A 14,513-nucleotide genomic window follows, 5' to 3' on the forward strand; every position below is an offset into this window, starting at 1 on the left:
CTTAGATACCACCTCTAGAAAACATTCCAAGGTCCCCTTCCTCCTCATTATCACTGCATCTTGTACATTTTGTAATTTGTACACTTCCACACTGTAGTATAATTTATTTGTTTATGTGTGGGTCTACAGCACTAGAGTGAACTCCTTAAAAACAGAATTTTTATCATTTACAGTACCAGCCACAGAACAGCCACTCAACACATGTTTAATGACTGAGCGAATGAGTAGTTGAGAAAAGGAGATAATGAATGGCACCTAGGAAACCAGAGCTGATGATGTTAGTAAGGGGTAGCACTCCCAGTAACTCACGTAAATTTCCATTTTTCGGTAGAGACCATAGTTGAGCAGCAAATTGTGAGTCATGCGGATCCGGTGAGGCTTCATCGGATGGCCTTGTCCATAATAGTAATTTCCAACATCCCCTGAAGAAGAAAGAATGACAGCTTCAGTGACAGACACATACTCTCAGGAGAACCCAGGAATTTTTACAGCAAACTCCCAGGCAAACTCTCTTTCAGGCTCATTTCTTTTTTTTTTTTTTTTTTTTAAACTAATGAGTGATCTCAGAGCTAACTCAGAGACTCCAAATCCAGTATGCTAAAAGCTATAATAGATTTCCCCGGTATCTACTTCAGTTTGCACTTAATCTAGAGTTGGTCTACCTGGTAGGAAGTTCCTTGAACAATGTTCTAAAATCGAGTGAACTATACACAGGCACGGCTTTTAGTACCCAGTGAAAAAAGGGTATGGGCCTTGACCCCTAGCAATTCCCTTGCCTATCAGGCTTGGATCCAGCCAAGGCTTGGACCTGGAGAACTAAGATACCTTATCTAGAGAGCTAAATAAGGGATTACCTGAGGGTGGGGCCCAGAGACACCATCCTTTTTTTTTTGGGGTGGCTGGCTGGTACTGGATCTGAACCCATGACCTTGGTGTTGGAAGGCTGTGCTCTAACCAACTGAGCTAACTAGCCATCCCCATCTGTTTCTTAACAGTTTTTAATCATATTGCTGAGAGACTTTAAAAGGAATAATCCTTTTCATTTGACTCTACTGTCAACTTTTTTTTTTGGCAGCTAGCCTGTGTGGGAATCCGAACCCTTGACCTTGGTGTTATAACACCACGCTCTAACTAAGCTAACTGGTCAGCCCTTCTTTAAACTGTTAAAGAGCTTTCCCATCACTGTTCTCATAAAGGGAACTGCTATCATTTTCAGTTTTACAGGAGAGTGACATAAAAGATAAAGTGACTTGCCCAATACTGCAAAGCTTCTGAGTGACAGAGCCAAATCTGAGACACACACTAGTGACCTCACTGCAAAACTCAGTTTCTCAAGAAGTAAAAAGTCTACTTCCTTCTCTAAAGACTGAGGTCTTTTTGCTTTTTCTTCTTTTAAACTCAAAATACTGAGATCATAAAACAGTACAAAATGACATGGCTACAAAATCATAGGTTCCAGACTCAAATGGGTCCTCAGCAATCCTTGGAAATTTATTTCCCTAGCTTCCTCTTACAACAGCCTCCCACACTTGCAGGAAAGGGATATTCTATTACTTCTTGAGAACTCCCTCAACTTTCTCCCCATCAAACCTAACTGCATTTGAACTCTTCCTTGCTACCTACCCTCTCATCACAAGGCAACTTATTGGGCCGGCCCGTGGCTCACTCGGGAGAGTGCGGTGCTGATAACACCAAGGCCCCGGGTTCGGATCCCATATAGGGATGGCCGGTTAGCTCACTGGGTGAGCATGGTGCTGACAACACCAAGTCAAGGGTTAAGATCCCCTTACCGGTCATCTTTAAAAAAAAAAAACAAAAAAAGACAAGGCAACTTATTGGGCCGGCCCGTGGCTCACTCGGGAGAGTGCGGTGCTGATAACACCAAGGCCCCGGGTTCGGATCCCATATAGGGATGGCCGGTTAGCTCACTGGGTGAGCATGGTGCTGACAACACCAAGTCAAGGGTTAAGATCCCCTTACCGGTCATCTTTAAAAAAAAAAAACAAAAAAAGACAAGGCAACTTATTGGGCCGGCCCGTGGCTCACTCGGGAGAGTGCGGTGCTGATAACACCAAGGCCCCGGGTTCGGATCCCATATAGGGATGGCCGGTTAGCTCACTGGGTGAGCATGGTGCTGACAACACCAAGTCAAGGGTTAAGATCCCCTTACCGGTCATCTTTAAAAAAAAAAAACAAAAAAAGACAAGGCAACTTATTGGGCCGGCCCGTGGCTCACTCGGGAGAGTGCGGTGCTGATAACACCAAGGCCCCGGGTTCGGATCCCATATAGGGATGGCCGGTTAGCTCACTGGGTGAGCATGGTGCTGACAACACCAAGTCAAGGGTTAAGATCCCCTTACCGGTCATCTTTAAAAAAAAAAAAAAAAAAAAAAAAAAAAAAAGACAAGGCAACTTATTGAAGGCTGGTGTCCCTACCTAGGCTTTGGTTTCTGTCTCAACTGTTCTCCTCAGGAAACTCCATCATTACTAGTCCCTCTCGTGTACCTTCAACCTAACCCTCTCTTCTGGTTATTTTCCGTAAGAATTTGAATATGCTTAACTCTCAGCCACTACATCAGTCCTTTATCAACAACCCTCTCTCCCTGATGCAGACAAGCTTCCCTTTAAAAGGGTTCAATCTGATGTCTCCTCTTCATCTATTCATTCATTTCTGAGTCTACTGTAATCTAGCTTCTGCCCCAACCCCTGCCAACACTTGCCCACTCCCTCCTTCCTTTGGCTTCTGTAACCCACTTTCTAGACTCACTTACCTCTCTGGCCACTCCCTCTCTGTATCTTGATTCATTTAATCAACACATATTTATTGAGAGCTTACCATGAGCTAGGCACTGTTTTGGGGACTAGGGATACAGAGGCAACATGGTCTTTTTCCTTAAGGAGCTTCCTGTCTGCAAAATATATGACCAAGTAAATGGGCATTCCAATACTGTGATGAGTGCTATGACAGGGGAATACAGAATATGAAGGGCACTAGACTGTCCTTCAGTCCACTTCCCTAGAATTCCACCCTGGATCCTCTTCTCTTTTCACTCTATACATCTTCTTGGGTGACTGCATCCTCTTCTATAACTAAAATTACTATCTATATGGTGATGACTACCAAAAATCTTTATCTTGTCATCTCTGTCTTCTAAACTGCAGACCTGGGGCTAGCCGGTTGACTCAGTTGGTTAAAGCCCAGCCCTGTAACACAAAGGTCAAGGGTTTGGATCCCCATACCAGCCGGCCACCAAAAAACTTAATTAAAAATAAATAAATAAATAAAATAAACTGCAGATCTGAATGGTCTGGATGCCTCTACTTGATGTCCCCTAGACATCTCAATAATTATTTGTTTAATTTAAAAATAAATATTTTATTTTTCTTGGCAGCTGGCCAGTATGGGGCTCCGAACCCCTGACCTTGGTGTTACAACACCAAGCTCTAACCAACGGAGCTAACCAGCCAGCCTCAATAGTTATTTCTTTAAAAAAAATAATTTTAGGGCCGGCCCGTGGCTCACTCGGTAGAGTGCGGTGCTGGTAGCACCAAGGCCCCGGGTTCGGATCCCACATAGGGATGGCCGGTTCGCTCACTGGCTGAGCGTGGTGCTGACAACACCAAGTCAAGGGTTAAGATCCCCTTACCGGTCATGTTTTAAAAAAAAAATAATAATAATAATAATAATAATTTTAATTATCAATTGACATGTCTTTCTCCAAACACCCACCATCAAATTTCCTGTGCCAGAAACTTGAAATTCAAGGCTTCTTCCTTACCCCTACATTCATGAATTTCTGTCCCAGAGTGATACTTCTAAAGTATAAATTTGATGATGTCACTAACCTGCATAAAACTTGATTCACAAGTGCCCTCAGAATAAAGTCCAACTTCCTTGGGATAGCATGCCCAGCCCTTCATGATCTGATCCCTACTGAATTCTCCAGCCTCATCACTGGCAACCCTTCACAACCTCCCTTGCTCCCCACCTTCTACAATAGTCCCCCAAATCTATGCCTCAGCCATACTGTACAAATACCTACTGTTTTTCAAAGGTGCTTTCCTTCCTCTTGCCTCTAAACCTGCTGTTATCTTTGCCTTCCCTGGGCCTGGCTAATGCCCCCTGTTCTTCAGGCCCTAACTGAGATGACACCTCCTTTCCTGACTCCTCAGGTTGAGTTGGGTGCCTGTTCTCTGTGCTCCCAGAACACCTAGCTCTTCTTTATCCCAGCACTGACACTGGAGAGTACTTCTGCCATTGTGTATCTTCCCCTCTAGACTGTGTGCTGAAGATGGAAAGGAAGTACGACTTGATCATCCCCAGGGCCCCAGCACCCAAACCCTACTTAGAACAGAGTGAGCGGCTTGATACACTTGTGTTCAATGAAAAGTCTGTTTTAACAGGTTGCATCCTTCTCCTTCCAACCCCGAGGGCCCCATTTCCCAGCAGCAACTGCAGGCCCTGCTCAGAGACTGGGGGGAGGGGAAGCGGGTGACCAGTCCTGCAGGACGCTCACCAAAGAAGATGAGCAAGGAACGGGGCAGTGGAAGACCTTTGAATTCTCAGCAGGACCATATACATTCTTGCAACCGCCTCCATCAGACTCAGCCTCCCCCATCAGACTCAGCCTCCCCCCTCAGTCTCAGCCTCCCCTGTAGGAGGCCCACTCAATCCTCCACAGCAGACTTCTTCAGAATCTCCCCACCAAGATTACCTCAGGCTTCGCCACACGACCCCTCTCGGCCTTAGCCTCCTCCCTCAGCCTCGACCTCCTTTCCCCGCAGCCTCCTCCCTCAGCCTTCCCCCAACGCCTCAGCCTCCCCTCTCAGATCACCTCAGCCTCAGCGTCCCTCCCCGGATCCGGCCCGGCCCGGCCCCGCCCCCGCCGCCAGGACGGGGCTCACCGTCGTAGTAGTAACAGACTTTCCTCCTGGTGCCCTGAGTCTGCGCCATCTTGCTCGCCGCCGTCCCTCCCGTCAGTCGGTCCGTCCGCCCTCCCGCCCGCGGCTCCGCGCTGCGTCCGACCCAGGGGGGAGGGGGCGGGTCTCCAGCCCGCTCCGCCCGTCCCCTCCCGGGCTCACCTATAGCCGCGCAGCCCGGGCACCGCTCCAGCCAATCAGCTTGCGCAGGCCCGGGCCGGAACTCGGCAGGGGGCAAGGGCAGCCCTGAGAGGCCGCCGAGCGCCCCCTGGGCCTGTACCAAGGTCCGCGACGGAGGTGTGGGGGAGCTGCCCGGGGACCGTACCATCAGTCCCGGGGGAGGAAAGCAGCTCCGTAAACTTCACAGTCCCATTTTGCTGTTGGAAGCACGCCTGGAGATCCGAGGCCAACTTTCTAATTTTTCAGAGAATAAACCGAGGCCTCCAGGGGACAAATGACTTGCACAAGGTCACTCAGTTAATGGAGGGGCTGAGCCTGGATTGGAACGCGGGTTTAGAGGAGGGAGAAAAACGGACAAGAAAGGGGATGAAAACCCGTGTTCGCCGAGGGCCTGCTGTGGGCCAAGTACTGTGCAATAGCTTTACCCACGTTGTCTGTTATTCCTGAAGACAGCTCTGGCGGAGGGCACAGATAACGATAAACAAGTTCAGACTTTTGCGAATTGCGCAGTCACAAAATTAGTAATTAAATTCCATTTTCAATTGTACCAAATGCCTGCTACGCACCAGAGACACTGTAACAAAGTGGCAGAACCCAGCCCTTCTTACTCCAAGACCTACCTCCCTGATGTGGTCACTGAGGAGTCTCTTTAGACAGAAGGAAACAAGATTGTCCTGTTATGAGAGAGTAGGACTTCTCAACCTTGAAGCTATTGACATTTTGGGGTGGATAGTTCCTTGATGTAGAAGGCTGTCCTGTGCATTATTGTAGGATGTTGTTTACAGCATCCTTGGCCTCTACCCATTAGATACCAGAAGCACCCTTCCCTCCCACCTTGTGACAACCAAAATTGTCTTCAGACATTGCAAAATGTGGGGGAGGGGGGTTAGAGAGAGTGTAAAATCGCTCCACACACTCCCCTTGAGAACACTGTACTAGATCGATCAATCATCAACTAGTCGTTATTGAAACCTGAAAGACTGAAAAGCACTGTGCTAGGCCATTAAAATAACAACTACAACAATGTTAATATTTAGTGAGCTTACTATGTGCCAAACATTGTGCTAACTGAGGTACTTACATGTGGTCCTTCAGTCAATAAGATAATTTTTTATGCCTCTTTAAAGAGTGCTTGGGGACTTGTGTTCCTCACTTGGGAACTGCATCTGGGCCCTTAATTATTAAGGTAACAGAAGATCCAAGACTGGGCAGTTCTCGTATAAAAACGGCAAAGAGCTAGGGAACAAATCATACTCCTAGTTCTGCTTCAGTGTTGCTGCTTCCCACCTAGCCTTGGGTGGGTTTACTTAAACTTTCTGGGATTCCATTTCCCTCTTTGTAAAATAAGGATAGGAACACAAAGTTCACCAACTCTATGGCCGCACAGTTTCCAAAAGAGGAGGAGGGTGGGGATCAGATGAGATCATGGGTGTGGCACCACTTTATAAAATGCAGAACAGGAGTCACAAACTCAAATGCCTACAGCAGTCAGGCAGGTGATGTAAGTGAATGGATTTATATTATTATGACTCAAATGTTCTTTGCATATCTTAAAAATTGGATTATTTTTCACTTTCATAAAGAAATATGCCTTTCCACCATCTTCAATTAAACACACTGCCATCACCAGGTATCTTTAATTTTCTCACCTTTTGTGTGTGTATGTGTGGCTGACCAGGAAGGGGATCTAAACCCTTGACCTTGGTGTTTTATATATATATATAAATACACACCGTGGCCTAACCAACTAAGCTAACTGGACAGCCCCCAATTTTCTCACTTTTTAATGGAACTGTGGGTACCAAAAATTTTTTTCATTTTCCTCTTTATTATAAGAACAATGGCGCAAGCTTGATGATGCATAGTTACTAATACTGAGTTTCATTGTCTGGGAGCAATAGGGAGTTGGAAGGGACTCTGGCAAAGGGAGAATTTATGCCCCACCTGAAGGGGGTGGCCACTACTTAGCTCCATGAGGACAGGTAAGCCCAATGTGGCCAAATCTTACTATTTTTCAAGAGAAGGCAAAAATGTGGAGTTTTGTGCAAAATCTCCCCAGTTTTATAAATTGACTAAGTCTGGGCTGGCCCATGGCTCACTTGGGAGAGTGTAGTGCTGATGACATCAGGGCCACGGGTTCGGATCCCTATATAGGGATGGCCACTTAGCTAACTTGGGAGAGCATAATGCTGACAACACCAACTCAAGGGTTAAGATCCCCTTACCAGTCATTTTTTAAAATAATTAATTAATTAATTAATTAACTAAGTGTATTTTCAAGACAGCAGTAAGAGCCGTCCTTTTAAAATGTAAGCCCATAGGGGCTGGCCCGTGGCTCAGTCGGGCAAATGCAGTGCTGATAACACCAAGGCCACAGGTTCGGATCCTATATAGGGATGGCCGGTTCGCTCAATGGCTGAGCGTGGTGCTGACAACACCAAGCCAAGGGTTAAGATCCCCTTACTGGTCATCTTTTAAAAATAAAATAAAATAAAATAAAATGTAAACCCAATTATGTCACCACTCTGCACAGATCCTTGCAAAGTATCTTCAAAATGGCTTCTACAAAGACTACAAGGCCTCAGGCCCCATAAGCTCTATCCCACTCCCTCAGGTCGGTATTACCTCTCAGGGCATGCCAGGTAAGCTCCTGCCTCAGGCTATTCTCTCTGGCTGATTGCTCCTCCCCATACCACGTGGCTCACTCCCTCACCTTTTATTTTTATTTTTTTAAAAGATGACCGGTAAGGGGATCTTAACCCTTGACTTGGTGTTGTCAGCACCATGCTCAGCCAGTGAGCAACCGGCCAGCCCTATGTGGGATCCGAACCCGGGGCCTTGGTGTTATCAGCACCGCACTCTCCCGAGTGAGCCACGGGCCGGCCCGACCTTTTTTTTTTTTTTAATAAGATGACCAGTAAAGGGATCTTAACCCCTGACTTGGTGTTATCAGCACCACACTCTCCCAAGTGAGCCACGGGCCGGCCCTACTCCCTCACCTTTTAATCTTTGCTCAGAAGTCACCTCAGTGAGGCCTTCCCTGACCACCTTCCTTTAAATTGCAAACCTTCCCCAAACATGGCATTCCTAACTTCCCTTACTCTGCCCTATTTTTCTCTTGGCACTCATCTATAATTTATTTCTTGGTGATGTTTATTGTCTGTCTTCCCTTACTAGAATGTAAGCTCCACAAGGGCAGAGATTTTTGTGTGTTTTATCTACTGTATATCCTATGAGCTTCAAACTGTGCCTGGCACACAGTAGATATTCAACAAATATTTGTTAAATGAGCGAATTAATTCAATTTTTAAAAACATCCTGAAGGTAAATCAAAACAAATATGAGGTCAAATATAGCCCTTGTACCAGAACCCACTTATAGCTGTAAAAATGTTATTGCCCTATATGAGGAAGAGGGTCATGTGACACACCCCTTCCGTGGGAGGTTTCAGGTAGGTGTCACTCTGAATCCTTAAGGGAGGGGGTAGGGAGCACTGTCCCATTTGAAGGGGTTCACAGAACCCATATGACAGAGTTGTAGGGACTTCCTCTTGATCCCCAGCATCACCAGGGCTGGAAAAAGTTTAGACATCTGCTCATCCCATCTTTCACACCAACTCAGAGTAACCCAGTTTCCATCTTCTGAACCCCTCCTTCCCACAACAAGGGAAAGGAGATAGGAGTGCATAGCAGAGACGTACAACCTTCAACACACATTTATTGAGCTCCTGATGTGTGCCAGGCACTGAGGAGGAGCACACAGAGGTATTCAATAAAGTCCCAGCCCTCAGAGAGCTTCTAGATAACCTGAGAAAAGAAAAGTGGGTGGCAGAAGCTGGTGTCAATCACAGGCCTCTCTTCTCTCTCAGTGGTTTCAGGAAACGGGAGGGCCTAGAAAGGGACACCTTGGACAGTGTCCAAGACATATATGTACAGGCTATGCATGTACAAGACACACATGCACAGCCCATGCAACTATGGGATGTGTGTACAAGACACAAGATGCATATGTGTCGTGCGTGTGCGGGATTCATGTTCAGAGTCCATATGTGCATAGGCCACATGGGTGAGGCACAGGAACTCCATCTCCCCAAGCCACATTGCCAAGATGGGTGAGAGCCTCAGGCCAGCTAGGCCTGTCAAGGCTGGGGCTGGTACTGGCCCTCCGTGGCCGTGAAGAAGTCCTCCAGCACACTGCGCAGGTAGTCAAAGGTGGGCCGGTCCTCAGGGCGTTCTTTCCAGCACAGCATCATGAGGTGGTACAGTTCCTCTGGACAGTTGTCAGGTTGCACCATGCGGTAGCCACGCTCCAGGTTCTGAATCACCTCAGGATTGGTCATCCCTGGAGGTTGACGGGAGAGAGAACATCAAAGCTCCAGGCTTTGGAAGCCCACAGGCAGGAGCGAGGCTCAGAATATTTATCTGGCATGGTGTGAGCACCAATCCAAAAGAATCTTGGTCTTCATCAATGGTAAGGCCACACTAGTGGTACCTGCTGAATGTCACTGGTACCACTTGGAATGCCTGCTAGACACTCAATAACACACACGTTAGCTGAGGGGCCATGGGTGGTGAGCCACTGTACCTCTTTGAGCCTCAGTTTCCTCAACTGGAAATTACACTAAATAGTTGTTCCTTCCTCATAGAGTTGTTATGAGGACTGAATGAAAGGGTGCGTGTAAAGTACCAAGTGCCTGGATAGGAGATGCTTCGTGGAGACAATAACCTGCGATTATTATTATTTGGTGGGAATGATAGGGCAGTCAGGACTCAGGGCAGGATGGGAGCCCACAGCCAGGATGGTGGTGAGGTTTCTCCAGCTTTGAGAGCAGGCATATGAGATGCTGCCTCAGGAAGCCAAATGGACCCTGGTCCCCAGCAGGGGTCTGCCTGGGGCTGAGAAGGTTCACCAGGCCCCTCCATGACCCAGATGATATAGTCTTTGGGTGGGTTTCCTCACTTTATGCTGGTCCTGTCCCCCACCTCCACCCCCACCCCACCCCCACAGGCTTCTGGCATCTGGACCCCAAGAAGAGCAGCTCTGGAGAACTGCATGGTCACAGCAAAAAAATATTTCCCGGGCCAGCCTGTGGCTCACTCGGGAGAGTGCGGTGCTGATAACACCAAGGCCACAGGTTCCGATCCCGTATAGGGATGGCCGGGCTACTCACTGGGTGAGCGTGGTGCTGACAACACCAAGTCAAGGGTTAAGATCCCCTTACAATGGAGAGTGCGGTGCTGATAACACCAAGGCCACAGGTTCCGATCCCGTATAGGGATGGCCGGGTTACTCACTGGGTGAGCGTGGTGCTGACAACACCAAGTCAAGGGTTAAGATCCCCTTACCGGTCATCTTTATAAAAAAAAAAACAAAAAAACTACATATCTCCCTGTTTCTAAATCACTCATATATCCTCTGGTTTCTCTAGTTTCTCCTGGTCCTGAGAGAAGGCTATGACAAGCAGTCCCCAAAGACCAAACCCTCTTAGGGTCCCAGCAAAACAGAAGTTTTGCTCCTGCAAAGCTTGGGGCTAGACCCTAGTCAATAGAGACCCCTTGTTCCCCAGGCCTTGCCTCTGAGAGGCCTCTACCTATGACTTCCTCACATTTTAAAATCAGAGCATTGGAGGACACAGGCCAAAGAACCAAACATCTGCGGATATAGTCAAAGGTGCAAACCTGTAGGCTAAACCCAGCCTAAATACAGCCCAAAGACCCACTTTAGGGGCCGGCCTGCGGCTCACTCGGGAGAGTGCGGTGCTGATAACACCAAGGCCACGGGTTCGGATCCCATATAGGGATGGCCGGTTTGCTCACTGGCTGAGCGTGGTGCTGACAACACCAAGTCAAGGGTTAAGATCCCCTTACTGGTCATCTTTTGAAAAAAAAAAAAAAAAGACCCACTTTAGTTTGGAGCATATAGTATTTTTAAACAAATTTGAATCAATCACCAATATTTGAAAGAGAGCAAATTTTCCTAAAACTCCAAGTTTTGGCTTCTCTAGAGAAAACAAAATATCTGTTTTGGACCCCTGTGCCTTAATGGCAACCATATGCTAGAGCAGATACAAGTTCACCAAGGTTTGGGGCTGGCCTGTGGCTCACTTGGGGGAGTGTGGTGCTGATAACACCAAGGCCACAGGTTCGGATCCCTATATAGAGATGGCCGGTTAGCTCACTTGGAGAGCGTGGTGCTGACAACACCAAGTCCAGGGTTAAGATCCCCTTAAACAAAAAACAAAAAAACAAGTTCACCAAGGTTCCCTTTTCTCCCCATTGTCTCCCTAACCCTGATCACGTGACAGTTGCCATTTATCATCATGCTTTCACTGCCTCTTCTCCTAACAGAGACATTCTCTATGGGTTTGCCTCTGTGGGCACAGCAGAGGAGCAGTAAGGACCCTTGTCAGGACAACTGGAGTGTGGTTCTAGCTCCAGCTCTGCACATGGATTCTGTGGTAGAACAAGCCCAGGGCAGGGAAGTCCTTCAGCTTCTCATCTGATTCCAAGGTGTTTTTTCCTTCCTAGGAGCAAAGTTCCATTCACATTGCTCTGGGGATATGGGAAGCTTCTGCAAATCTGGCCACTGTGCTCCATGACCTGCCTACTCCTGTCTTTGTGTTCCATTTCCTTTCTCTAGAGTTTCTTAGCAAGTTCCTTTCAAAAAATTCCATCCCTACTGGCATGAATTCAAAGTTAAAGGGCTTTGTCCGGGAGATTTGGCATGGGGAGGGAGGGGTTGTGGGGGTTTACATGTCTCCCTCTTTAGATTGGGAAATCAGCATTTAGTGAGCACCTACTATGAGTTGGGCTCTTTCACAAATAGTCTGTATTTTTCTTTCTTTCTTTTTTTTTCTGACCATCTTGTTTTTCATATCAGGAAACTGAGGCTCAGAGAAGTGAAGTGACTTTCCCAAAGTGATGATTAATAATATAGTTTAGTATGGGCCAGGCACTGTTCTGATCTCACATTTAACAGATGGGGGGCTGGTTAGCTCACTTGATTAGAGTTGGTGCTGATAACACCAAGGTCAAGGGTTTGGATCCACTTACTGACCAGCTGCCAAAAACCAAAAAAAATAAATTGAAGAAGGCATGATCCGATCAAACAGAAATAGTAAGAAAAGGTGGATTTCTTGCCTTCCAGGCCAGATCCACTTCTACCATACTAGGCTGCCTGTGCCAGAACTAAAGAAGAGCTGGGGTGATTGAAGGAAGAGAGAGAGATCTAGCGACAGAGATGGAAGCCAGCCCTGGGAGATGTGGCATTTGCTGGGGATGTTGGAGTCACCCCCACAAGGATAGAGAAGAAGCAGCTAGGAAGTTTCAAATTCTGAGCCTGGGAAGAAATGAGTGGGAAGACATAGATTTGCTACCCTTCCCCATTACCCTTTTTAGTTCCTGCCTTTGGCCCTGACCTGGGTAAGGGATGCGGCCATGGGTGACAATCTCCGTCAGCAGAATCCCAAAAGACCACACATCCGACTTGATGGTGAATGTCCCGTAGTTAATGGCTTCTGGTGCTGTCCACTTAATGGGAAACTTGGCCCCTGGGGGAGGCAGAGTGAGGTCACTTGGGTCTTCTTGGCCAGACCCTCAGGCCCCAGACCTCCCTCCTACCCCAGACCTACCCTCCCTGGCTGTGTACTCATTGTCCTCAATGAGGCGTGCGAGACCAAAGTCAGCAATCTTGCAGCTCAGGGTGTCAGACACCAGGATGTTGGCAGCCCGCAGGTCACGGTGGATATAATTCCGCTCTTCGATGAATGCCATGCCCTCTGCAATCTGCAGGCCAGGAACAGGTCAGCAGTCCTGGGCTGGATATCCTCATGCCACTGGCCTGTGCCCATGCCCAGCCCCTCCCCAGTCTCCTTACTTGGGCTGCCATGTCCAAGAGTTTGTTGATGGTCAATTTGATGCCTGCGGGGGTCTTGAGAAAATCCACCAGGCTTCCTGTGGGCAGAAGCAAGAGTTGCTGACCCAAGTTGCCTCAAGGTGGAGGGGAGCCCCACTCTTGTCTCCCAACTAGGGGTCTAGAAGCAGTGGCTGCTAAGTGGAAAGGAAAAGTAAGGAGTGAGAATGGAGGAGTGTGTGTTCCGGGTAAGGATGCCTAGGATATGTGAAGGTCTTTTCCGGGGGGCTAGGATGGGGCATGGTTGGAGGGGTCTGTAGGCTGCTTGTCACCAATGGAGTAGAGCCCAAACTCCTCAGCTAGGCATCCAAAGCCCTGCATGGTCTACATTTGTGGCTTCTTCTCTTTCCCCAATCCTGCCTCTTTCACTCCAACCCCTCTAGACAATTTCGAGATTCTTCACTCAGACCACTAGACTCTCATCCCAAAGCCTCTGTTCATTTCTTCCTGCCAAAAATTCTACTTTTTTTTCATGACCCAGCTGGACTACTCTTCTAGGAAGCCTCTCTAGATCCTACCAGTCATAGTAAATTGCATCATTATCTACACTCCCATGGCATGCTGGAGGTTTTCCATGGCACAAACAGTGATTTTTCCAGTGCCCATCACTAAAATTAGGCTTCCCTAACAGCAGGAACCTTGTCATCCAGCCATGTTCCCAGTGCCCAACACAGAGTAAGCAACAAAAAGTGTGCCGAATGAACTAGCTGGAGTATGGAAAGAGGTGCCTGGGGGCCTGAGGAACCACCTCTCTGGTAGTGGAGGGAGCTGGGAGAAGATCATGGATGGGAGTTGCTAAAATGGAGTTAATGACCATCGGCTCTTCCCAAGAGATTAAAACTCTGTGTGAGGATGAGAGCAACCTGACTGTCATCACTGCAAGTGCTGAATTAATCACCAAAGGTAAATGCCTCACCCAGACACAGCAAATATGTGGACAAATACTGCCGTTTCTCCATTGTGTCCATGGCAGATGTTGCTAACCAATCCCAGCATGCACTTCCAATGAGCCTCAGAATCCTTCTCAATCCAGCATTCCAAGCAACTACCAAAGCTGGTGCACATGAGAAAACCTATTTGCCATTTCCAGAACAGTTTGCTCTCCTTTCTTTTTTTTTTTTTTTGTCCTTTTTGAGACCGGCCGCACCACGCTCAGCCAGTGAGCGCTGTGAGCGCACCGGTCATCCCTATATAGGATCCAAACCCGCGGTGGGAGCGCTGCTGCGCTCCCAACACCGCACTCTCCCCAGTGCGCCACGGGCTCGGCCCTTGTTCTCCTTTCTGAAAGAGGGACAGACCTTAGACTCCCAAAGAATCAGAGCCAGATAACAACAACAACAAACTTAACGAGCAATTAACACACAGCAGAGGGCTGGCTGGTTAGCTCAGCTTGTTAGAGAGGGCAGCCTTATAACACCAAGGTGACAGGTTCAGATCCCCAGAGTGGCCCGCTACCAAAACATACATACATACATATATATATATATATATATATATATATA

At 47.7% G+C, this 14,513-nt stretch overlaps 2 protein-coding genes across 3 annotated transcripts in view; both read right to left on the reverse strand.

Moving 5' to 3' along the window:
* Positions 1-5,008, reverse strand: part of HDAC1 (histone deacetylase 1) — a 28,549-nt gene extending 23,541 nt beyond the window's left edge. Inside the window, exons 1-2 of the mRNA XM_008578217.1 lie at positions 4,906-5,008; positions 310-422 (exon numbers count right to left, since the gene is read on the reverse strand). Coding sequence (XP_008576439.1) covers positions 310-422; positions 4,906-4,954 — 162 coding nt within the window. The 5' untranslated portion in view covers positions 4,955-5,008. The remainder of the gene's footprint in view (positions 1-309; positions 423-4,905) is intronic.
* Positions 5,009-8,800: 3,792 nt separating this feature from the next.
* Positions 8,801-14,513, reverse strand: part of LCK (LCK proto-oncogene, Src family tyrosine kinase) — a 21,519-nt gene continuing 15,806 nt past the window's right edge. For both annotated transcript variants that reach the window (XM_008578220.1, XM_008578219.1), the window contains exons 10-13: positions 12,976-13,052; positions 12,731-12,884; positions 12,518-12,649; positions 8,801-9,441 (exon numbers count right to left, since the gene is read on the reverse strand). In XM_008578220.1, the coding sequence (XP_008576442.1) occupies positions 9,239-9,441; positions 12,518-12,649; positions 12,731-12,884; positions 12,976-13,052 (566 nt within the window). In that variant the 3' untranslated portion in view covers positions 8,801-9,238. The remainder of the gene's footprint in view (positions 9,442-12,517; positions 12,650-12,730; positions 12,885-12,975; positions 13,053-14,513) is intronic.

This window comes from Galeopterus variegatus, unplaced genomic scaffold, assembly GCF_000696425.1.
Source record: "Galeopterus variegatus unplaced genomic scaffold, G_variegatus-3.0.2 Scaffold1648, whole genome shotgun sequence".
Classification (NCBI taxonomy): domain Eukaryota; kingdom Metazoa; phylum Chordata; class Mammalia; order Dermoptera; family Cynocephalidae; genus Galeopterus; species Galeopterus variegatus.